Raw genomic sequence first — 26,602 nt, forward strand, 5'->3', positions numbered from 1 at the left:
CATTTCTCAGTCTGGAACAGTCTCTGGGATTAGTTTGGTTTTCAAGAAACAGATGTACACTATGGCTGTGGAACAAAGAGATAAGCAAGTAGCAGGACTTATAGAAGCATAAACGTCATCACAGGGAGAGGGAGACTAGAACAGAGCTACAGATCAAGAATAAAGGGACTCTTGACAGACACTGCTGTTGCTAACCCAGGTGTCTCCCACGGGACTCCTCTCCTTGTAAGTGGGTCTTAAACTTTAGCACCTGCCAGAATCCCCAGGAGGACTTGTTAAAAAGAGTACCAATGCACCTTCCAGAGTTTCTGAATTACTAGGTTGGAATAGAGCCAGTGAACGCATTTCTAACAAGTTTCAGCAGATGCTGATCCCACTGGTCTGGGTCTGCACTCGGGGACCCGCTGTCCTACCCGTGACTTCAGGACCTGACATGTAAATTGCATCTTGACCGGATCAGGTCACCTGTCCAGCTTGTCAGTGTCGGTTAAGGTCTTGTCGTTCACTGTATTTGGCTGGAGGCACCCTAGGCCTACAACAAATGTGTACCTGGCTGGCTAAAGACCCATAAAATATATAGGTCTTTAAATAAATTACAACCCAGGTCAGGCAATTAAACCCCTAACACTTAGGTTCACCTCATTATCCATTACAACAGTTTTCAACCTTGTGAACTTTAAAACCTTGGGGAGTTTAAAAAACAAAGACAAGAAAAACAACGCCCAAGCTCTTCCCTTGGGAGTCTGATTAGCTTGCAGTCCCCACAGGCGCCGGACTTTAAGAACTCTCTGGATGAGTCAAATGTGTAACCAGGGCTGAGCACTGCCATCTAGAGCTCTACTGCTCTAAACCTATCAACTCAATACAGGTGAACTGTCCTCTGCCCGTGTAACTTTGCTTTAATAAGATGTAATTTAGTTAAACCATTGTAAAACATATTCTCAAAAGTTTTGCTGACATCAAGGTATGATTTTGGTCACTGTACCTTCAGAAACAAAATTACATCGATCCAGTGTGAAATGATTTTAGGGACACATAATGATTCTCCAAATCATCTATTTCAAATGTTTATACTCAGTGAAGATATTTTGCCTGAGGTTGATTTCAAACTCACAGAACTGGGTCCATTTCGTTCAAAGCAGTATAATGTTATGATAACTAACATTTACTGTTTGTTAACTTAGTGTTAGCCAGAGTCCAGTGCTTTTCATAAATATTCCCACAATAATCTTGCAGAATAGCTAGTATTATATCTATTTTACAGACAGAGAATAAAGATTGGATTCCAGCTGTTGCCAGGGCTTATGTTTACAACCATTGCGTGTTGCTTCTATATTTATAGCTACCAGTTCCATTTTAATCCTCAAATATTTGGAGGACATGAAAATTTGAGAAGGCATGAATAACTAGAATAAAGTAGAACTGCAGAGGAACAAAATGAGCTAGGGTCAGAACCAACTGACACTGCACAATGGCTACTGGGAAGGTCACCAATGTGGCCTTAAATGTTCTAGAAATTTCCAAATAGGCTCACACTTTCAATTGCACAGTTGATAGTGGATTAAAACAAACACAGCTCTGGAGAGGTATCTAAAAATTTCTGGGGGCTTCTTAAAGTATGCACCAAGGATTAAATGAATGCCTGCAAAGCACCCTCTTTATCCAGGGAGACCAGTTTCCCTGAGTTCTGTGAACCACAATTTGCACTTCCTACCTCATTAAACAAACTGGGAATTGTGGCTGGCTTTATAATCTTCAATAGTTCTGGTGCCTCCATTTTTCAATACCTCTTCCCACAAATGTCAATTCATTCCAAAAGAATACTAATAGTATTTGAACAATTTTTTGCTCACATTTTCTCAGTGTCCTGGAATGTAACTTGAGTACCCTGTATTTACTTTCAGAGAGTTTTACAACATCTCTTTTATAGTTTCATGCTATAAAATCACAGCTACATTTCCATCAGACTTTACGAAATGCCTTCCCAGCGCCTCACTGCCCTTTGATGATCATCGTAGCGTGAAGTTGAGAGGGCTATGTCCACAGGTGTCTGTTGGTCCGCAGGTGAGGCCATTGTATGCTGAAATAACAAGCTTACTCCCTGAAGCACCTGTCACAATGCCCACTTCACCAACTCAGTCCTCCTTGAAGTTAATGCTGAGACTAACAGATTTCCTTGTGTCCACCAAAATAATCAGCAGATTGTGCTAATGATTTACCATTTCTACTTATGAGACAGTATAGGAACAGCAAATTTAATCTTGAAATATATTGGTATGTTCTTCCCATCTGAAAAAGACATGCCGTGGGCACCTTAGCCTGCTTGGGCTGCTTATACTGAGTAATATATATATATATATATATATATATATATATATATATATATATATATATATATATATATATATATATATGCAATAAAAATGTACTGCCCACGCGTCTGGAAGCTGGGAAGTCCAAATCAAGATGGAACCCCACCTTCCCTCGGCTTCTTCTCATGGTGGAAGGGCAAGGCAGCTCCCCTGAGTCTCTCTTGTGAATGGAGCTCATGTGACTTAATCACCTCCCAAAGCCCCCTAACTCTTAATGTAGTCGAACTGCATGTTAGAATCTAACAAATGAATTTTAGGGGGACCAACATTCAGAGCAAAGCAGATTTGGACTTTTTGAAAGGGCTTGGTAAAAGACTCAAGGTGAGATAGAATTATGAACTGTTTGGAAGGGATTCTTACCTCTTCTATTAAGCTGCCAAAATCATCCACACTCAACCCCTGATGGTTCCTTTGCTTATCCTTCCAGTCTCACTTGAATCCCAGATCCTCTTCTGACCACTCTCTGTAGGCAGCCCCCAATCTGTGGTTGAGTTTTACTTGTTTCAATTGCCAATCTCCTACAACAAAAAGCTCAAGGATGGCAGACAATAATCTTTGCATGCCAGGATCTAGAACAAGGCTTGGCACATGGTAGGGGCATCATAACCATCACTGCAAAGAGTGAAACAGAAACACAGGTGTGACATCATGCCTGCAGTTGTACCACAAGAGGTACATCCTGCCTAATAACCAAGGCGATTTGAGGATGTCAAATGTGGGAGTAAAACTGATGCTCACGTACTTCCAAAGAAGAAAAACAGATCATGCCCCACTTGGTAGAAAGCGCAAGAACTGAGATGGGCAGAACTTTTATAGCAGTATACAGAAATCAAGCAAATTCACCTTTATGATCCTAATGCACGATTTCACACCTGCACCGGCTCCCCAAGATGGTTCCTCAGGGAGTCATCCTGCAGGGTTCTGAGAACCAGAGCCAGAGTTGAACAAGAATCAGAGCTTTTCCTACAGCTGGAAGAAGTTACAAATATAGTTACAAGAGTTGAAAAGAAAAAATTTCTAGAAGGGCAGGAAGGAGATGCTCAAAATTGGTCAACACATATCTAAATACGGACTAAGAGAAAAGGGCAGGAAATTGCAGTCCAAAGATGACTATACTGCTGCTTCCCTATCCCAGGTCAGGCTGTCCAGGTAGCTGTGAGCTCCCCAGAGTAGGACAGAGTGCTGCTGGGGCGAGTCACATATTCTGTTCTTAACACACATGCTACTCTGCTCCCCTCTGCTCCACTCAGCCAAACACTTTGCAGGCCTAGAACCATGTGTCCTGCAGCTCTGCAGGAAGGACTGTGACTGGGGCAGTGTGTCTACCTTGGCACATGCAGGTAAGCAGGCGGCCATGTGGTGTTATGGTTGACATCTAGCCTCGTGTGATCATAGATGGAGCTTTGGGGAGGTGATTGGATCATGGGGGTGAAATATGATTTGGGAAAGTAAAGCCTGGACTGAGGAGGGAGCATGGCTGGAATGGTGCGTCTCCCTCCCTCCTCCCTAGATCATGAGCGATCCTCCTCAGCCACGCCCCTTTGCCATGCCCCTCTCCCTTGAAGGCAGCTATGGACTGAAGCCTCTACAAAATGTGAGCCCAAATGAACCTTCCCTCCTGTAATCTGTGGGTGTCAGGCATTGTGTCTCAGTGAAGGAGAAAGTAAGCCATGGTGAAAGGAGATCCACAGACTAGAACTCCTGCCTCCACCCCTGCCACACAGAGCAGAGGGCTCCAAGCGGGCTGAGCCCAAGGAAGTTCACCGGGAAAGTGTTATAGGAGGGTGTTTCAGAAAAGGATGTTTGGAAGCGGCTCCATTATTTAGGTCATGCTTTGGCAAAAATCATATGAGGGTGTTACTCAACCTTGGAAACACTCTTATAACTTACTCAAAAGTTTCCAATTAAGAATTTCAGCACTTTAGAGCTTTTGGTTCAAAAGTATAAAACTCTAGCACATTTTGATTAGTTTACATGCCTGCCATCAGAGAAGATTGAAGTTCAATAATAATCAGAGAAGACTGAAGCTTTCAACAGAAACCTTAGCATAATTGGTGGGCAAAAAGAAACAATGAGATTATGACCTATGGAACCAGGGCTGCTATTCCTCCACATGCTTACTGGACTTTGAAAGCCACCTCTACTGTACATTAGAACAAACCATCAAATCAGGCTGACCCTGGAAAATGGCATCTGAATTACTAGCTCACAGTGTTAACATTTAAAACAATGAAGTGTTCATTGTTCTCCTAAAAATATCAGATTGGGCTGCAGACGTAGCTCAGCAGTAGAGGGCTTGCCTAGCATATATAAGGCCCAGGGTTTAATTCCCAGCACTGTAAAACAAAACAAAACAAAACCACTGGATAACAACTTTAATAACTTTATTCTTATTTAAACAATCCATTTTTAAATGATTTATTACACCTCACTGAAAACTTCTTGATAATACAATTTAGTTATGAAAAAACTTATTAACAAACATACATATAGCGGTACAGACACACTTTGCTAGTAGTTTACAACCAGAATAGCTGGGTGATTATTTGGTTTAGAGATATAAAGGTCATATGTCTATGAAGCCTGGATTGTTAGAACATTCCTTTTTCTTATCAATTTTAAATCAGCTAAATAATGGCTATTGTGGCTGATTTCACAACAGAACATTTCTATATCCTTAATCATGCTAACAATCTCTAGATACGACATGAAAAACCTACCAAAGACAATTCTGTGTTGGTTTTTTTCTAAAAACACTGCAAGTTTGGCCCCGTTTGGAGCTGGCTGTGCTTTGCATTTCAGACTAAACGGAAACCTATGTTAAGTTTTTAAATGCACAACGGTAACATAGAAATGGGCATCAAGAACAAACATGGCATCCAGTGAGGAAACACTGCACCTAGCTGAGTCAGATCCCATTGCAGCCTGCCTCTCCTTGGGGCCCACACACACTTGAGGCACTTGGTGGAGAAGCCCCAGACTTAATTCCTGGCCACTGGAGACATTTCAGGGGCAAACTTGAGTTGGGTTCCTTGTAGCACTGACTCACCTTTGTGCTAAACTGATGTCATCAGAAATGGTTTCTGAGACTCCCTGGAATGAAAGTTGCATGGTGTCCACTTGGGATAGTTAATCTTGATTACCAACTTGAGTGGATTGAGAAACACCTAGAAAATTAGTAAAGAACAGTTCTGGGTACAGCTGTGGGTATTTCCAGAGATAAAGATTATAAGGGCTCTAAATTCATCAAATTATAGAAGAGATCACAGTTTGGTGGATCATTGGGAAATGACTGAGACTTAGAAGGCAGAGCCTAGTTGAAAGGAGTCATGAGGGTATCCCTGAGGGACTGTATTTGAGGTGAGCAGCTTTCTTCCTCATGCCCTTCCGCCATGATGTCTGCGCCTTGGAGCCAGTCAACCAGGGACAAAACCTCTGAAACTGTGACCCAAAATGAAGCTCTTCTTTAAGCTGTGTAAGCCAAGAATTTGGTCACAGTGATGAGAAGCTGACTGATACACCACGACTAGGCAGGAGACTGTGGTGGGGGCGGGGGTCTACTCTTACTGATCACTGTGAGCCTCTCTACCTCACTTAGTTCTTATACAAAATGAGGTGGGAATTTGGGAATTGATTCTCTGGTACACAGTGAAATAGATTTCCTCCAGCTTTCACAGACCAAGATTATTTTGAGCCTGCCAAACCCTTAAAGAAGGTTCAAGAGTATGGCTGGTAAATTATTGTATCACATAGAACATTTCCTGGTTTTAGTTTACAGAATGTTTGGTAACACCAGGCAGAAGGGAGCAGATGAAAGGTGGGAGGAAGTCCCAGAGGCCAGCAGGGGTCTCTGCAGTTTTCTCTAACATTGCATCCTCACAGGCAAAATCAATCTGTGGATCTGAGTCCATGTTATTAGTAATGGTATATACTTAGATGAAGGCCTCTACAAAATGACTCATATCCATGCATGCTGCCACTTAAGTTAGGAGGATACCAAAGTTAACTGTGGTGGTTTATACAGTATCCACTCTAGTAACCCTGAACTGTATTTCCCAGTTTCTTTCTCTGGTGATTCTAAGTCAGGACTGGCTCCAAGAATTGTGTGGGCTTTGGAAGGCAAGAATGAAGTGAAGACATTTTCCTCCAAAGGTTGTCACTGTTCAATGTGGTGACATATATACCTGGTTAGTTCCAGCATGTCCTTTCTCCTCTGCTTCCTGAGTGTTAAACTAGGGTGGCTCCAGGCCCACTACACCCATGGCTGTAGATCTGCCACATGGACTTCTGGCAGAAACAGCTCCCCATAGAGCTCCACACACACCCTGCCAGGCCCCATTTGCAGCTGGCTGTGCTTTGCATTTCAGACTAAATGGTAACCTATGTTGATTCTCAGAGGTAGGTCCTTCTGGACCAAAATCAGTTCTCCAGCTCTCCACACAGTTGGGCTTGGTCTATTTCCTGTAACAAAATCTCTGGGCACTCAGAGCAACTATGTCCTGATTTACCATGCAAAACAAAACCATAAATCCCCAAATAAATATCGCTCTTACATCTGCATATAACTTCTAAGAGGAACCAACTTGAGTGTTCACACAAGTAAGTCTCATCCATGTTCTCTGGAATGTGCTTGTTAAGGGCTCATAATGTCTTAAACATAAGTGGCATACATGCTATCGAACAAAAGACAACCTCCAAGTGCATGTGTGTATGCAGGTAAGTGGGTATGTGTGTGGGAAATTATAACATGAAATTTTAAAATTTGTTTTTGCGAATCCTCACAGTGATGTGCATTCCTCTGTGTATCTTCTCTCCTAAGTCACAGGCAGAGACTATGTTTACCCTACTTCCACAGGCTGTATCAACAGTGCTCTTGCCCAATGCAACATCCTAACAGCACTCATGACATACAACTTGCTGTGCTGTATGTCTAGATATGCGCCCAAAGCCTCATGCAGTCAGAGAGTCTTTTCAGAGGTGGCTGAAGCTAGAATGTGTGATGCTGGAATTAAGGGTATGTGATTAGTAAATCAGTCCTCCGATTGGTTTGGCATAGCTCTGGCTGGGATTAAGGGTGTGCGTGCTACATCCACTCTAGGGCAGGTAGCCTGCATACAACATAAGGGACAGAAAGACTTGTCTCTCTCTCTCCCTTCCAGCTTTTGCTATCGGGTGGGTGCTATTCTCCTGTGATGGCCCTCTGCCAAGCCACCCAGCCTTGAGCTGCCTGATTATAGACCGAGACTTCTACAAAGTGTAAGCCAAATAAACCTTTCCTCCCTTAACTTTGGGCATTGGGTATTTTGTCTCAGCAATGAGACAACAGTAACTAAAATAAAATTTGGTAACAGAAGTGGGGTAGTTACTCTGACTATACCTGACCATGGGGTTCAAGAGACTTTGGGAATGGCTTATGGGAGGAGTTTGGAAAGGCTTAGAGATGCTAATTGAAAAAGTAGAGTTGGAATGCCTTAGACTGTACTGTATGGGAGATTCTGGTCAGAGCTCAGACCAGAAGGTGAATAAAAATCCTGCTGGTAAAGACCAGGCTCAGGAGGTTTCTGCTGGGAATAAGGACTGCACTGACTGTTGGACACAAAATGATGTGTTTTATGGCTTGGCAGAAAGTTTGTCTGCATTTTGCTTGTGTTCAGAGACTTTGTCTGAGACTAAGATTAAGGGCAGTGGACTAATTAATCTGGCAGATGACATTTCAAGGCAGTTAAATGTTGAGGCCATGGCATGGCTACTGCTTTTAGCGAGATTTATGTTGAGAATCAAGAGTAAAGGCAACAGCAGACAAAATGTGATGCAATGGCAAGCAGAAACACTGAAATGACACCCAAGATTTAGAGACAGACTTATTTACGCCCACAGGCACTGATCAGGGTCAGTCCGAAAATATCAGGCCCTGATCTCTGGTGGTTGAGGGCTTATATGAGATAAGCAAGCAGGAAGTAGAGGTAGAAGGGCTTGTCAATTGGGGATTGGTGTATACAATGTGCATCATAGTGACCAGCTATGTATCACAGTGACCAGTCGTTTCTAAGGGACAGGCACAACCAGAACTAGAACAGGAACTATTACCTGTGCAACTAAGAAACAAGTATACTGGTTGGAGTGGGGGCATTTTCTGCTACAGTGAGTTTGGTCAGAAAGGAAGTTCCAGTGAGGTGTGGACTGCAAAGATAGAGCAGAGGAGGTCTTGACTGCTGAGAAGGAAAGGAGATTAGAAAAGATGGCCTGAGGGCATCATAAGAAGCACCAGGACTCTACCCTTTGCAACCTCGAAATTGCAAGTGAAAGACTTTGCTTTGAGATGGCCCCAGAGCACCATGTTCCACAATGGCAGTGGCCTAAAGCGTATGTTCCTTGGAATTCGATTCACAGTACTCAGAGATCCAGGCATTCAACCCCTACAGCCAAGCATGGGGGAAGCCTAGCTATTATTTGAGCTGGCAGCAGACCTTGACATCATCCGTGTCTTAGGGGTGGAGCCACCCAAGCCCTTGGAGTGCACATCTTGCCACAGATTGCCTCAGATGCTGCACGTGGAACTACAGGACTTAATGTTTGCCTTGCTAGATTTTGGATTTGCTTTGTTCCCATTCCTTTGTATCCCCATTGCAACTTTTGGAATGGAAATGTCTACCTTGTGCCAATAAATGTTGGAAGTGTTTAACTTTCTTTTGTACAGTGGCTCACAGTTAAGAGTTTGCCTTAAATCTCAGAGGAAATTTGAGACTTGGACTTGTCAGCAATGCTGAAACTGTTAGGACTTTGGCAACTTTTGGAGATGGACTAAATGCTTTTTGCATAAAGGGATGTCCCAAGAGTTTTGTGGGGGTTAGGGGTGGGATGTTATGGTTTGTGTCCAGATGTCTCTCCAAAGCCTCATGTTTACATGTCCCCCCAAAGGCCTTCAGGGGGCTTTTGCAGAGGTGGCTGAATCTAGAGCTCATACACACAATATGACAGACAGAGAGAGTCTCATTTCTCTTGCTTGTTGCTTTTGCTATCTTGTGGGCACCACAAACTGTTCTCTGTGATGGCCTTTGCCAAGCCACCCTGCCTTGGAGCCAGGCAATTATGGGCTGAAACCTCTACAAACTGTGAGCCAAATAAACCTTTCTTCCCTTAACTTTGGGCACTGGGTATTTTGTCTCAGCCACAAGAGAGAAGTAACTAAGACACAACTAACAGAGCTGGTCTCATCAGTGCCAACATTCACACCCCATGTGGACATGTCATAGTATTACAGTGCTTGGGTACCGCTACTGGAAGCAGAACCTGTATCTCAAATGGTTTCACTGATGCTTTGGTAATATTCACATTGAGACCCACAGGCATTCATGAGGTACTCCTTTACTTCTGAGCTGCAAAGTTCAAAGTTTAAAAAAGAAAACCATAAAAATGTGGGCATGAGTTATTTATCATTTTATTGCTTGTTTCTCAATGCACAATGTTTTTGAGGAATAGCAATAAGATGTCCAAAATTCAACATTATTAAATATTCAAATAGTAAAATACAATGTGGAAAAAAAGCCCTCAAATGTTAAATAATCCAAGCTCTGTCAGAACCAACTGGGATAGCAGCGACTGGATTTACCATCATGGTTTAAGATGAGAATTGCTATCCTCTGACCCAGGGAACAGGAAGGAGTCTCAAATGCCAACCAATCCTCTAGGCACTGGGGGAGCACTCTGGTCTCCCTCTGCAAAGGTTGGGAGATTTGTAAGGACTTTGAGTATGGCAATCTGCCCTCTCATCCCAGGTATAAAAAATATTCTGCTGCCAAGACAGTCAAAAGAAACTCCTGTGGTTACCACTAGGATGTGAAGACCAGAAACAATCCCACTGTCCAGGAGGCGGCCTGCGCCTGCACAGTTCTCTGGTCCTTTGCAAGGAAACAGCCCATTCTAAGAGCACAGGGGAGAGGCCTGCAGCAGTGACCAGCTGAAGGCAGGGCAACTGTGAGCAGCATTTCACTTGAAGGCACAGGGTTTTCATCATTCAGAGGGAGGGGAGTCACTGTTGTGAGCTACGTTCAAAATACACATCCTACCTCTGAAAAATTGTTAGCTGCCATACATCCGATTGCAATTTCAGCCTGGACTCTTTCACAAGGCCCCAAATCTTGGGTTACCCTTGAAAATCTTGCTGTGCCCTGCTCCTTCTATAAGGAATCAGATTTCCAAGAGGTTGAGACTCAAAGGAACACATAGCTGTGATACATCATACAACAGGGAAAAATAAATACATGACTCTGTAGTATGGGTGTGAAACTATCACAAAAAAATAAATATCTCAGACCCTGCAATTGTAGACCATATGCTAATAATACCTGGTAGAGTCTGAAACTGGTGATTTTCTCATAAAACATTAATCTACCTTGACTTTGATCAACTACACTTAAACTGACAAGCAAAAGTGTATGGAAAAAACTCTAATTGTTTTTAAATGCAGACTTCATTAAGTATCAAGAATAGAGATCAAGTTTACTGACAGTTGGCAAGATACCTAACTTAAATAAATCCCTTTCAGTCCTTCCCCATGGTTATCCTAAGATTTCCATGACAACAATGGACAAGAGGCACCTTGTCAGCGACACTGAAGCTGTGGTCACACGGACTCGTCTTTAAAAACAACAGACCCACACTTTTGCTTGAGGGATCATCTTCAGCCCCTCCTGCTTTGGAAATCTCAGCATTATGAATGCTCTTTGCAAACAAGGAGCTGCTCAAAAAAGAAACAACAAGAAAACATAAAGGTGCATTTATTTATGTCCATGCCATCTAAAGCTACTAAGTACAGTAATCAGGACTGGAGAAGGGATGAATTAGAACCTAAAACAAAAATAACAAACACTGGGACATTTGCCCTCTGATTTGCAGGTCTCAGCTCAAAAAAATATTTGCCTGTTGGCAAGCCAGTTTCCTCCCTGAGAAGTTCTCTTCATCCTCCGTTCTCTCACTCCTGCATCTTCTGTCTGTCACGATTAAGGCCTGGACAGTGTTAGGAAGGTGTGCAATCTCTCTGCAGAGTTGTCAGTCACCAGTGGGCTCCGGCTGGCTGTGGTCAGGCTGCCCAGCGCTTGGCTCCGCAGGCTGCCTCTGCAGCTCCTCCACCGTCTGCAGCAGGGTGGCCCGCTCCAGCTCCAAGGCCAGCATGGCCTGCTTTAGCTTGCTCTCCCTGGTCAGGAGCTTCTCTACTGTGGCTTCAAGACTCTGGATCTTACCGTGTGCCACCTGGAGAATGAAGAGAAATGAGAATGTACTTGTCCAAGATAACACCAGAGGGATCTGCTGTGAGCTGTACCATCCAATTTGGAGCTTGGTACTGAGAGAGACAAGCCTATAGTTGAAGATCAGTTCTGGTCACAAGGCAAGACTTCTCCAGCTTCCTCTGCAGGCTGGCTGGGCCAGGCCCTAGCAAACAGCAAGATCCTCCTGCATTTTCTCCCTGCTGGGGCTGCTCTGGATGCCAGATTCGGGGATGGTGGCATCTCACGGTGTGGAATGTAACCCCCTGGTAGTCCCGTAGGAAGGACAGTGATGACATGGCCAAAGAATGCTTCAGGGACAAGGGCAGTGTTCAAGGACGCACAGGGGCCAGCCACGTTAGGTCAGTGAGCCTGCGAGCTTCATGCACTTGCACACAGCAGCCTGGCCTGTCCCAACTAATGCATATGTCTATTGACAAATTGATTTCAGACTGACAGTCAGAATGGCTCTGCAATTCTTTTTATTTCCCACAGAGTAACAAGACATCCCGAGGGCAGGATATCTGGGCATAGAAAGCCTGGAGTGGCCCAGCATTCTGCTGAGATGTGTCCACGTACTGTCTCTGACTGCTCACCGCTGCCCTTGGGAAGGAGGTATGCGCCCCCTCTAGAGGAGGAGCAAGGCTCCTGCGCCGTTTATATCCTTAGCACCAAGCTCACAACCATCACCAGGTATGGCGCTCCCAGGTGTTCTCCACACCGGGTCTCCTCTAACACACTGCACATGCCCTACCACGAGGCTGATGTGCCCAGGCCTCTGTGGCCTGTCCTTCAGCTCACTGTGGCATTCGGCAATGCTCTGGTCACAAGGGTTGGCTCTACTCCATTAACCCACCCCACCCCCTTATATGTCCCATTGATTTTCGGCGGGAAAAATGGCACACCTATTTTGTTTTTCTCATTTTCAAACTGGGAAAGTAGTTTTCAGACCCTTGTGCCAAACGACAACTCCTGACTCAAAGTCTAGCTCCAGCTGTGCTACTGGAATACTCAAAACACAAGGAGAAAAGCACCGCAATCAGTCTGATGCCTTAATGTACTCTGTTCCTCCAACTCCTACCCACTGTCCAGGCCTGGTGGGGCCCCTCCTCACGACTCTGCAGTCCCGCGACATCCCGAGGTGTACCACAAGGCTCAGGGAGTAGTGAACTCTAGTCTCATGGTCATTTGCCACACAGCTTTAGTAGGGGACCAATTTTGCATGGTTAGGAATGAACGAATTTACATGGTTATTTTCTGTTCTTTGTGAATCACAGGTCCTCCCAATAAGACTAATGCTCTTTTGTGGAAAGAAGTTTGTTTTACATTATGTGATTAAAAATATGGTGAATGTTAAAGTTTTAAAATTCATTACAGTGAAAGACACACTGCCAGTAATCCCTTTCAATCCCCCCCCATTCTATTGTTTTTGCCACTTTCTATACCAGTTCTGGAAGGCTTCTTTTGTGAGTGTCTTTTGGTGGCTGCTTTGATGTCCTGAATCAATTCAAAATCTTTAGAGCAATTGCTGTCAGAGAAAAACATTACAGCTCATCCTCATCCATGCTGTTCATTGGATCTGGCACCTTCTGGCTCTTCCTCAGTCAAAATGACCATTAAAGGTAAATGTTTTGAACTGATTCAATATATAGAGGTAGCCACACAAGCCCAACTAATAAACACACAAAAGAGGACCTCCAGAACTGCTTCACAAGGCAGCAAGACTGATGGGATAAGGATGCTGGATGAAAGATGCGAGTATTTTGAGCGAGATTAATGGGAATGTGTCTTTTACTGTAATAATTTTTGATATTTACACAGTCACTGTATAATGTGCTTACACTTTACATATCTGACATGATCTCACTTCCCATGGCCTCAGTTTAGAATGGGAATCAATGACTTGTAGATATTGATTTCTATGAAAAATTTACGTAAGTTATGCGGAAACATTCGACATGTCTGCACAACTGCCTTAGATACTGCTGGACTGAGAGGTGAAAGAGTATCCCCTCTAAATTCTAAATGGCACTTTGGCATGTAGTGTGACGTATCCACCAACACATGAACAGAACAAAGTTGGAAAACAGGTCAATTTTGTAATTAGGGGGAAAAGAATTATGTATAAAACTTATATCTTTCTTATACGAAAGGAGGAACAGTTGTCACATATGTGAAACCTATTCTCATAGAAAACGGGGAAAAACTATATCCAAGCACGCATCAACGACACACCACAACATCCATCCTGACTCTGACAGCAGCTGTGATTTACCCAATGTTGCGGCCCCTGACATGGTCAGGGCTCAGTAACTATGGTGAAATGAACTGGCACAAACTGCAGTCCTGAATGATTATCCCACGAGTGCAGCGCCACCTGGTCAAGGGAATATCAAGCGGCATAAAAGTGCTCCCCTGCATCAGTAAGAAGCCATGTGGTCGTTCACCTAAGAAAATGCACCTTTTAGTTGAGAACTGCCTGTTTTAACAAGCCATGAGTTTAAAGCATTCCCATTGTGTTGTACTTCTAGGGTCCACTGCAGGCTTGGAAACCATTTAAAATAAACACCTGCATCATGCACCTTTGCAGGCCAGGTGAGCTGTCTGTCCCTGAGACTTCCCATCAGGTTATGGCTGAGACCTCCAGGGGAGATAGTATACAGACATGATTTCAGGGACAAAGACGGTAACTTTCACAATGTGACTGGCAATTGGCACTGGGTAAGGATGGCATTTTGCTTTAGTTCCTCTTCAGCAAGCATTTCCGCAGGTCTACGGGGAGAAATGTGCTTCAGCCTTCATCTAACAGGCTTTCCAATGCCGGCTTTCCGCACACATCTCTACCGAGCCTGTGCTACAAAGAGGCCGCTCTCCTTGGGGACCACTCAGGCTCAGGCTGGAATGGAAGGAATTACTCTATAGACAGCACAGAGAACTCCATGGACAACTTTAAAACAAATTTTAAAAATACCCCCGAACAATTCCTAGACAGTGACAGTGACCTATTAGCGACACTAAAAAAGTAGAATACATGGTGACTGTGTGCCATTTGACAACAAAGGAGCAGCGGCCTGCAGTGAGGTCTTTTTTCTGTCTTTGTCACACAGACGAGGCTACGGGGCAGAGCTGGCAGCAGCCTGCCTGGTGACAGCATGGCAGGGCCACCTCCAGTCTGGCAAAATCATGGACTATGCCAGACACTGGCTCCATCTCACCTTCTGAGTGCCCAGGCCATTCTGCCTTGCTTGTGTGCACTTACCCACCTTAAGGTGGAAGATTCTAGAATGGAAAGCCATACTCTTCGTTAGTCAAATCTTGGCACTTGCACCAAGGAACCCTAAGTAATGAACATACGTCCTGGTTTATTCCGCTAGGTAGATTTATGCTTGCTTCCCTTGTGGCAGTGAAAGATCTTGACTCTCACTACTCAGAGAACAGTGCTGGTGTTCAGCTACTAACACCACAGCGCCTGGAACCAAGCTCGTCTCTGGGCCTGTCTCCTAAAAGGGCGAGTGCAGAAAGAGGCTCTCCGAAAGATCTGGGACTGCCTGACCTTAACAAGGATAACCTGTCTGCTCAGAAATAAAAGGAGCAATTCTCCTGGGACAGCTTTGATCTCAACTACAAACACATCAGGGTGAGAAAGGTCCTCTGGTCATGGGAAAGCCAGTCTGCTGTTGCTCTGCTGAGTTAATGAACGACCACACACTGTGGTTCAGGAAGCTGCCCTATAAATATGTTCTACCTGCAACTGTTCAAGGAGGTCAAGGTTCTGTTTGCGTAAGCTGCTGTTGGTTTTCTCTAATTTATCCATTCTTTGGTTGTCACTGAGAGGAGAGGAATCAATAAGTTCTTCTTGAAGCACATGGTACTCAACTTCATAAGCTTGTAACTGTTTAGCGATGTCCATCTCAAACACCTGTTAAGACACAGAAAGGTCATCAGGTTCCAAAAATGAGAAAAATCTCACACGATCACAATGCAACTACATACATATGCTCTCTCTCACACACACAATCACGTCAAAAAGCATCCATCAATCACCACCTCCACACTTGGCACTATGCTTGGTAACAGATGAGAAATAAGGAAAACTCTGCACTGAGGAGGTAGTAATTTTACTTGGAAAGAAAAGATATGAGAAACATCTAGAAATAATTCCAAGGTAACAATAATTCCAAGGTGCCAGACACTCATCTTCCAAAAGCTAAGACATTGTTCTTCAAAAGACAAAAATTTCCTTTTAGTTCTTTTCTCTGAAATTTCCATTAGGTTAGATATATCACCTATAGCTTAGAGGGAGCAAACACAAATAACCATCGCCTATTTGCACAGTCGCCAAGCCAAAGTTAATGGTAACTCAGCTGGGTTTCCAGAGTTGCAAAAACAGCTAAGTAATGGAACTGTTTACTGAAACACTCTTTGCACAGAGATAGGCAAAAATGAGCCAAACCCAAATGTTACTCCCACACACAGATGAGTGAATATGAAACAATGCCTGAGCTGTCTCCCTTCCCACAACAGTAACAGTGATGACAAAACCACATGTGAAACACAACCCAAAGTGCGCAAGTGACTCGAGCGATGGTGGCTGTACTTTCTCCAGGTGAGGAAGTTGCAGGGCTGACGAGGTAGGGCTGGCATCAGAAGACAGATGCTGCTACTGCCCAGCACAACCTCCTCCCCTCCCTGGTCTCAATGGTAACCCACAGCTGGGCACCCTCAGGAGAGGGGTGAAACCCCTACATGGATCTGAGAACAGCCCTGATAGGTCAGAACATAGTTCAGAGAATGAAGTTGGACTTCACAAGAGCACAAACTGCCTCTACACAGCATTTCCTTACAAAAGAAACTAACATAGTTACAAGCCAGCAGAAGCCAGGTGTGCTTGCTGCTCGGTTGTAATCCCAGCTACTTGGGAGGCTGAGGCAGGAGAATCACAAGTTCATGTCTAGCCTGGGTGACTGAGACTCTGCCTAAAATAAAATACATAAAATAACAGGCTGGGGATTGTCTAGCACTTGTCTAATTTTAGTTGCACAAAGCCCTGGGTTCAAGCTCCAATTCCAAATAAGAGAAAAACAGTTTCCCATGATGGCACGCTACAAGATTCAATTTTCAAAGGTTGTGTTTACTTCTGCACCATTCTTTGAGATGAATTTTTCAGTTTCTTTTCAGTTTCATTCAGTAACACGAAATAGGTTCAAAAGTCATCCTATCCTTAAAAACTAAAATACACACTTCTCTGTGCAATGGGTATGTGCGTGTGTATGACAGAGAGAGAGAGACAGAGATAGAGACAGAGATACAGAGACACAGAGAGACACAGACAGATTTCCTACACTGAGCTGGTGTTTTTAGTCCTTCAGTGTGACCATGAGGTCAATGGACATCACCATCTCCATTTCAGGGTCAAGGCTGCTGGCTCAGAGGCTTTGGGTAAGCCTGGAAATCCAGATTCCATTGACAACTCTAAGTGACCTTGAGTGTTACTAACTTTCTCAGCCTGACCTCCAACACAGAGCTAATACCAGTCACCTCTAGCATCGTGGCAAGAATGAGACAGCTCACAGAAGTGCCCAGCACATGCCTGGCTCTCATGGCTAAGGGGCCTGGTCTGCACACTTGTCACGCACCCTCCCATTCTCACCCTGTGCCTCACCCAAACTGCAGTGGGTGCCTCTTCACAGCGGCTCTGAATAGCTCCAACAGAACAAAACAGGAAACCGGAGACTGCCTTGGCACTGCATGTAATTCCCAATCTGGGATAAAGAAGTGGCACACACAAGGTTCTTTTCACCCACAAAGATTTACTCCTAAAACATCTTTTAACATGGAAAACCTAGCAACAAAACCTCTGGCCTCTATGCCTTGACGACCTGTTGTGGTTAGTTGCTCTCAGCAGGCTCACCCTGCTCTGAGCCTCCCTCAGTCCCGGCGGCTGTCCTGGGACATTATCACTTCTGCTGACTGGATCTTTATCTCCTCACTGCCCCTCACGGACAGCCTTGACCAAAGTTATCCCCGGGACGGATCCCTGACCGCAGCCCCGGCCCCCAGCACTGCACTCAGTCTGTGGGCCACTCACTCAGGTGAGGGCAGGAGAGGAAAGTGGTGCGAGGAGTCCCTGGGGTCTTGCACACTTACAGCCACATGCAACCCACTGCTGGTGTCTGATCTTTGCCAAAAGGAGAGCAGGCAGGCCTGAGATGAAAATCTGATCCTACGGGATGTCACCTCAGAGAAGCACCGTCAGTAAACAGACCAGGGTAATGCGGAAACTGTGTACGGATGGGCAAACGAGATACACTTTGAGGTGTCTTCACTTCCTGGACAAGTGTGCCCCCCGCCCCACACACACGGGTGGAGGGGGCTGAGTGTCTGTCTGGGTCTCACAGCAGCCAGTCCCCGTGAGCCAGTCACTCCACTGGTGAGCACTGGTCCCTCTCCAAGGGGGACTGGGTCCAATCTCCCTTCCGGGTCCATCTTGAGGCCTGAGTCATGACTAGTGGGGATCTGGTGTCTTCCCACCATCCCGGCTCCCCGGTTTCTCCAAGGTTTCCAGGCTTTTGAGGCTGAAGAGAAGGGAGCATTCTTTTCTGCTTGCCAGAGCAGGAATTACCCATTTCCCTATGTTCAATGTTCCGCCAGAAAGAGAAACAATTCATTTTTGTTATCGAAGCAACACGGCTATTACACAGAAAGCGTGAAAACACCAAAGAAAAATTACCAGTACAACTCCCATCCTTTTGCTATTCTTCATTTCATCTTTATTTCTGTACGTATGTTCTTCTAGTTGTAAACATAACAACATAAAGTTTCCTACCCACTGTTTTTCACGTAACATCATGTTCTAAAAGCTTCTTCACGTTGCTCTGCATTCCTTAGAGTCGTAATTACCTAAAATGGCAGCATGGTCTTCTCACAACCTGACTCAAACTGTATCAACTCACTCATCAAGTACTGAACATTAAGTACTGTTACTTCCAACTAAAAGACAGTATCTTTATACATCTGGCTTTTCCCACATTTTTAGTTATTTCCTAAGGACACATTCTAAGAACCGGAAGTAGAAATTAAAAGAGTATGAATTTTTACTGGGTTGTGATACATATTGCCAAACTGCTTCCCAAGTGAGCAAAGTCAAAGCACAATGCCACTATCAACACAGCCATGCACCACATACAGCGTACACTTCGTGTTATGAACTGGCATTAAAAAATGACGGTTGTTAAATCCAGTAGGTATGATATTATATGTCACACATACACTTAACCTATGCACGAAGCTAGTATTTTCTCAGCCATCTGTTTACTAGATGGCTCTCCTCTCAGTGAACTGTTCATGTTCTTGGAGCCTTTGCTACTGGAGACTCAGTTTTTCTCTCTGGAGTCTGTGGACTCTGTATAACAAAGCCATGAGCTCCGGTGGCTTGTAGACCTAGCCACACACTTTCTACCTTCCTACCACCACACCCTGCCCTACAATCTCCTGGTCTTGGTGGCACACAGAGGTTGGGCAATGGGGGCACTTAAAAACAAGAGGAAAGTGTGCAGGGAACTTAAAAACAACAGTGAAGTTGACTAAAAGCTGTTCTGCTTTTTATTATCCCCACATGTGAGCAATTCCAAACAATGCCAGAGGTACTGCTGTACCCTACCCTCTTGGTGGGGCACTGCCGGTCCTTTTACACAACTGCTCACTTTCAACAGCGCCCACTGCCCAAGAAGAGAGGGCTCCGCAAGGGCAGAGGAGGCTGCGCGCCGCCGCCGCACCTGAGCACAAGTACTGTCAGGACCCTGTTTCCATCCTACAAGCTTAAGGGCAACACCACACTGTTCTTGATGAAGCGGCTTTCACGTGCTGTGGATGCGACTGCCTTGGGGAGCCTGGGAAAGTGCAGGCTCTGACTCAGCGAGTCTGGGGTGGGGACACAGGTTCTGTTTCTAACAAGTTCCTGCGTGACCTGATGATGCCGCCGGTCTGGGGCCCCATGAATAAACATAAAGGATGTTAAAAGGAGGCCACTGGCCCAGCTTCCCAAAGCTGCTTTTGACTCTTTCTGCCGTAAGCTGAACTGCGGCTTGAGAGTTACCTGGCACTCACTGTGACACTGACCGTCCCTCCGTCACTCATCATTCCCAGAGCTCCCTTCTCCCTGGGCGAGAAGATGCTCATGGTGTACAAGCAACTGGCAGTTCCCTGGGTGAGCACAAGCTCACGCTGAGGAGCTGCCCCAGAGGCTTCAGCAACCTGAGGGCTCTGCCTGGCCTGTCAATCACGGAACTGCCTCTGCAGCTGCTCCCAGCCTGGCTGCGCCGAAGGCCAGAGGCTGTCCCCCGCCATTCTCGCTGAGGCCTTCTGTAGGGGGCTGGCTGTCACAGAGGAGTGCTCAGAACACACCTCCCACAGCACGAAGCTATCTGTACACAGCGCCATACATTGTCACAGCAGCAAATGCTTCCGCCCCTCCCACCCTGCGATCTCCAAGGTCCTGGCCTGGGGCTGCTGAGAAACTCCACTGCATAGTAGGTAGCCTGCTCCTCACGTAGGACTCCGGAGGAAAGGCCCTGGCAGAAGGTGCAGCAAGCCTGGGGGACAGCTCAGATGTCACCATCGAGACAGAAACAGGGAGGGCACAGGGCTGCCTGGAGTTTTATTTTATTTTATTTTTTTTTTTAATCAAGACTGACTGTGGAATGAAAAGTTGGGCTCCAAATGTAGATTCTGTGCAACCTACACCCTCATGCCCACCCCATTTCCAAGCTGAATACACTGGGTACCTGGAATTGCTCTTCGTTCTCTCATACCTGTGCCCCTGGCATGTCAAGATCTTCCAGCTCAGAGGTCAGCCAATTACAGCCCGTGGACCAATTTGTCTCACTGCCTGTTTTTGCAAATAAAGTTTTATTGCAACATAGTCACTTCATCCCTTTATACCTGTCTACAGCTCCTCTGAACAGCAAAGGTAAAGCTGAGTAACTGCAGCAAAGCCCTTATCAGCTGCAAAGCCTGAAATACTTCTTGTCTGGGCTCTGCACAAAATGCTAATCTAGCTCATTCTTTTCGCTCCAGCTGGGCTCAACTACCTCACTTCCAACAGCAGCACTCAGGCACCCCGAAGCCTTGTTCCCATAGGCCCTGCCACTGCAAATGTGGTGCTGGGCATGTCACTTTCTCTCTGCCCACTTTCTTCATTGATAAAAATGGGGATTGTAATATTATGTCTCAGAGTTGTTAAGGAGTCAATGGAGTTCAAAACAGCAGCCTGAAAGAAATCAGCACATAAAGACACAACTATGCTCTTCCCTCACTGTGTCTATTTCTACACCTTTCTACAGGAAAGAACACCCGGTATATGCTAGCATCCTAGTTACGCTCGGCATTACTCCACAGGAAAGGGGAGGAAGGGATGCTTCCTGGGCCTCGACACCCAGGAGGGAAACTCAACCCCGAGAGACCTACCTCAGAGCCAGGAATCCACTGGACACAGATTTGACCTCAGTAACCAAGGCCCCAGCACATAGGAAACCTAAGTATATGCAACAAAAGCTATAAAAAGGGAATGAATATAAATATGCCAGAAATTAAAGAATCAAAAGGACAGAGAACTCAGTAATAAGATGAAGGTAAAATCCAGAAAAACTCCACAATTAAATGACTCCCAGAAACACTTGGTGTTGAACAGCTGCTGAAGCGTGTTGGAAGGCCCACCTTCCCCTTCTGCAGGACAGTGAGTATATGCCAGTTCATTAACCATGTACATCCTCTCAGGAATGTGGCCATGAGTGGATGAGATCGTGTATATACAGAGATTCCCTTCACCCTGGCAAAAGGGAAGGCCTTGACAAGCCAACACTATCCTCATCAGGAAGACCATGCCAGGGAAGTAAAATAGAAAAAGACAGAGAATGCCAGTTAACTAAAAATTAAGTGCAGAGTGGAAAAGAACTGCTCTTTCATATGGGTATATGCAGCATGCAGGGATCCAAAGTAACAATCAATATGAAGAACTCTCCTTTTTCCAGGTCAGACTTGTGTTTTTTTCTGTGTTTAACCACTCACCATCCAATCTAGGTGTAATGCCCAGCTACACTTCCAACATTTCAGAGAACAATTGTTCTACTGGAAATGGAAACCAGGTACCGAAATCACATATGTATAACTGAATTTTGGGAGAAAAAATCACACCAATAAAAGCGAACAGAAAACCTACACCCACAGATAGATCCGTTACATATATGTTACTATCACAAATTATTGTAGGAGTTACAGTACGGAATTCCTCAGTTCACAAGCGCTTCGGCTGGCAAACAATTCGGTCACCAAATGAAAGTGTTTGGCAAAATTCTGCTTCCATTTGCAAACTTCATATCAGGTGACAAACATAACCATAGCCATCTTCCCTGCACACACACAAACTCAGCCATCTTCCCCAAAAGTATAAAATAAATTAAGTTCATAAACCGAGGTATGATTGTATTTTCAAAAATTTTCAGTGAATTACTATTCAGCACAAAAAGCAAAGCACTCATTGTATAAAAGCCTGCATCTTACAAATGTACGCATTTCAGGAAAACAAACATTTAAGAGTCAAAGCCTTAAGAGGCTTCGGTTCTTAAATGTAAGAAACTGACAACGTTTGTTACATCTAAATACTGCTGAGTTTCTCTAAATACTCCTGCCATTTCACCATCACACGCACAACACACACACGTGTTTCATCATTGAACACACATCCATGACAGCCCCTACATGGCAGGCACCCTGTAAGACGCTGCTGAGAACGCAATGGTTAGGAAGCAGCTTCTGCTCCAAATTTCAACTTCGACAGATCCCAAATTGCTTAAGCATTCCGAGCCTCTGGACTGAACCATACCTGATTGATGGTCTTCTCCATCTGCACCAGACCCAGGTTGGGCAGTGTGTTTTTTATGAAGTCCACTATGGTTTCAAGGTTCTCATGCTGCAGAATCAAGGGCTTATGGCTTCCTAACAAACTTAAAGCCACTTTAAATATGACCTCTGATCCCTGAAGGAAGATCATATCTGGGAAAACACAAGAAATGCAGAGTCTATTGAGCATCGTTCTGTTTCCTTTTCCTCATAGCACAGAGCGGGAAGGTGGGAAACATAACCCCAAGGTGCAAATTTTATTTCTTTTTAAGAATTAGCTATTTCACAGGGGGTTGTCAAGACAATACTGCAAATACTAAAAATAATATAGAAACACATCGCTTAGATTTTGTCACAGATCCAGAAAAGTCTTTTTTTTTTCCCACTTGAAAAATGAAGTAAATTAAAGCAGGCTTCAAAAGTTAAAGTGAGAATGAGACAAGATGTTTTACTAGTCCATTTTTCCAGGAATGCTCTGGATCTTAAAGGACTTACTAATTAGAACATATTTTTATGAGTAGGACTGAAAGATTTTTACTGATACTGCATCAGAAATTAAGACGGAGTAAATGAAAAAATGCCTATTTCCTGTTTTAAAATAAGAGATGGAATTGAAAGATACCTAAAAATTGTAAAAGGTCCACTCAATTGCAGAAGTACATTATTAAATGTAAATACACTGAGTTTCCACTCAGTAAAAAACATTTCTCCCTGAGAAATTTAAAGTACTTGGTCAAAGTTACTTTCTAGTTCGTGCCATGTTTCAGAAAGGCTGGTGAGGGACAGTAGTTTATATACTGATTTTACACAGCAGGAGGCAGCGGGCAAGTGGCCAAGGTGACCAGATGAGCAGCGACACCCTTCCCACAGAGTTAGAGAGGCTGGAAAAGAGAATCAAATGTCCTGAGGCCAGCACAGTCACAGCAACTAGTTACTGGGTGACTATAACTCACGCAAGTTATTTATGAAAACACATAATTTAAAAGATAAAAGGATAAATATAATTAGGGGCAATGGTCAATATATCTTTTCTCTTTTGTTTTTTAGCTTAAGATCATGGAAAAGACAAAGTTGTGAAGTGTCAAATGAAGAAAAACAAAAACAGGTGAGAGGTTGAATCCCGACCGTGATGCCTTCCAGCTGGCTTAGAATGAGGACATGGAAGAACCATCAAGCAACAGAAAAGCAGAGGGTGCCTGCTCTGTGCAAATGGGAAGCTAAGTCAGAGCGGTTTCCAGACAAAGCAGGGGGAGGAGAAAGGACAGGCCTGAGCGCCTGCTGGACAGACTAGCCTCAGAATGCTCTGCGACCTTCACAAAGCCCTTGGCCACAGGACTGGAGCTGGTGTGGACCTGGATGGGCCCTGGGCAGTGCCGGGACTGAACCCAGCCTGCACCTTGGGCCGGCACAGGGACCTCGCTACTTCCACAGACATCACCACTGCTGCAGGGCAGGGCGGTCCTGGGCGTGGGAAGGCCCAGCCCCTGCTTCCTTCTTCCTGCCTGTCACTGCAGCTGGGAAGATAAATTACAGAAGTGATTGCCTCTTTGAAATCTGAGCTTTTTAAGGGGAAGTGCAACGTGTATAAAGGAGGGGTCACCGAAGAGGATTCCTGTGAAACACCTGGTTTATAAACCATGCAGCCTAACCATGTAATTCACGGCAGGAAATAAAAAGACCTAAGATGCATTTTAAATGGAAATTATATTTCTAAAAGAAAGTAAATTCAAAGTCTCAGTGATTTGTAACAGTAAGGCTTCTTTTTAATATATAAACATTTATAGCTGAGACAAAAGTTTATCTTTCAGAATAAAAATCAACATCTTTGCAAAGATCTTGGGGGAAGACCAAAAACAAGGAAAAAAGGCACCTTCTGTTGAGGCTGCATTTCCCTGGACCTCCGACCTGCAGGCTCATACATGCTCGCTGCTAGCCTGGGTGCTCCGCCCGTCGCCTGCCTGCTCCTCCCAGCACCCACTTTGGCCCTAGAAGCTCCCAGGAGACCAGAGGGGCCTCAAACAACGGATGCCCAATGGATGCCCAATGGATGCCCAATGTAGCAATGTGACGAAAGGGTTAAAGAAAGACCTGACTCCTCAAGCTTCTGCTTGGGAAGAAGGGGCCCCTGAATTTACCTGGTGACATTTGGGGGCAGCAACTATATTCTTTAAACAATCAGTCCCTTTGGGTTTTTTTCCTGTACTGGGAATCGAACTCACGACCTTGCATTTGCCAGGCAGGCCCTGTGCCGCTGAACCAAGTCCCCAGCCCCTCCCTCTGAACTTCTAAAGATCAGATAATTTTTAAAAGATCATTTAAAAATATTACTTATAATCCAACTGTCCCAACCCAACTATTTTTTTTTCCCAGTCCTTATACATTTGTACTCTAGATTTATTTTTCATTCGCTTTTTTGTTTCTGTGGTACTGGAGATTGAGCAGAGGGCCTTCACACTAAGATATACTCCCCGACCTTTTAAACAATTTTTTATTTTGAGACAGTTGCTAAGTTGCCCAGGCTGGGCTTGAATCTGCAATCCTCCTGCCTCAGCCTCCCAGTGTGCCGAGATCACAGGTGTGCACCACCACAAACAGCTAAATGTTTTTTTTAGCCGTCCTTGGAGAGTGCATGTGCCCTGCACACAGTGAACATCCCTGCAACAATGCTGCAGTGGCCTACAGCTACGTCCTTCAATAGCACTCTCTGCCTTTCCCTTCTCTGGTTTTTAAGCCACAGAGAAACAGGTAAGGAGTTCAGGCAACTTTGAATTCAGCTGACTCCATCACTGCACATTATTCACCGAGAACAACATAAACAGCTACTTTCGTTTGGAGACATTTCAGCAGCACTTTTACCGCGTGACCACATATTGGGCATTTTTTTACAACTCCATGATTTGAAAGTTCAATTTTCCTTTGTCTTTTCTAATTACCTTTGTCCATAGGAATCCCTTCCTCTCCTTAACTTTCTCCTGGGAGGTACAGTCCTCTGCAGTGTGTAGAGGAACAGGAAGGCTGAAAACTATACAGACTTTGCAAAAACTCAGTTTATCAGCTGGGCATGGCAATGCATGCTTGTAATCCCAGGATTCTGGGAGGCTGAGGCAGGAGGGTTGCAAGTTTGTGCCCAGCCTGGGTAATTTAGTGACTTAGCAAGACTGTCTCAAGCAAGCAAGCAAGCAAGGGTTGAGGATGTAGCTAAGCGCAAAAAGCCTAGGTTCAATCCCATTTCACTATCACCACCACAACAACAAAACCCTGAGTTCATCAGCATCGCCTTATGCTGCCTGAATAGCCCGTTTCCTAGCCATACAATCTCGCCCTATTTTCATCCTGACGCCTTTGCTATATTGCAGGTGGCTTCTGCAATCTGTGCCAAACCCTTAATTTTACATTCCACCTCCCCTTCATCTCCTTGGCAGTGCACCCTGGAGGAAAACATCAGGGGTCGAACACTACAACTTCCTCTCTGGCAAGGACAAGCCAGCTTCTATTTTTCAGACTTCCCCTCCAAGGCACATGTGGTTACAAGGTGAACAGAGTGAGCATTCCTTCCAGGGTCCCCTACACCCGAACACAGAGAGGAGGCGAAACACACAGGAGGCAGCTATTAAACGTTATGTCCTCCAGATGGGGCTGACTTCAGACAAGTGTGATTGCATCGCTGGCTGCTGCCGCTCCGAGCAGCACACCCTGAATCAGAGGTAACAGTTAATACGTGAGCTATGCCGATGTGAGCTGTGAGTCTTTAGCTTGTGTATAAAATAGTGAATGGTCAAAAAAGTCCATTTATTTCCAGGCTTTATCCAGGCTCAAAGGCTATAATGAAATGGGCCCTGGCCAAGAAAGACAAGAGAGTGAATGGCAGGTTCTGGAATTTGAAACTAAGTTATCTGCCGTCATGGAGCTAAACAAACCCATTTAAGCCACCAAAGTTATATGCAGAAATGGATTTTAAACACCTAGTGGACTCAACTTAGTGTTTTAAGTCCTGAAGGCTGGGCTGGGCTATGCACACTCACTCACTCGTGCCTGCAAAGTGACACCACAGCAGAGGGCAGCCTTGAGATG

General features: G+C 44.8%; 1 protein-coding gene across 1 annotated transcript in view; it reads right to left on the reverse strand.

Annotated features, from left to right (window-relative positions):
* Window positions 1–9,786: 9,786 nt before the first annotated feature.
* The window catches only part of Tbc1d1 (TBC1 (tre-2/USP6, BUB2, cdc16) domain family, member 1), a gene marked incomplete in the record, with an annotated part of 225,306 nt that continues 208,490 nt past the window's right edge, over window positions 9,787–26,602 (reverse strand). The window contains 3 exon segments of the mRNA XM_013518063.1: window positions 9,787–11,621; window positions 15,381–15,554; window positions 22,515–22,684. Of these exon segments, the coding sequence (XP_013373517.1) occupies window positions 11,421–11,621; window positions 15,381–15,554; window positions 22,515–22,684 (545 nt within the window).

This window comes from Chinchilla lanigera, unplaced genomic scaffold, assembly GCF_000276665.1.
Source record: "Chinchilla lanigera isolate Chin_1 unplaced genomic scaffold, ChiLan1.0 scaffold00042, whole genome shotgun sequence".
NCBI classification, from domain to species: Eukaryota; Metazoa; Chordata; class Mammalia; order Rodentia; family Chinchillidae; genus Chinchilla; species Chinchilla lanigera.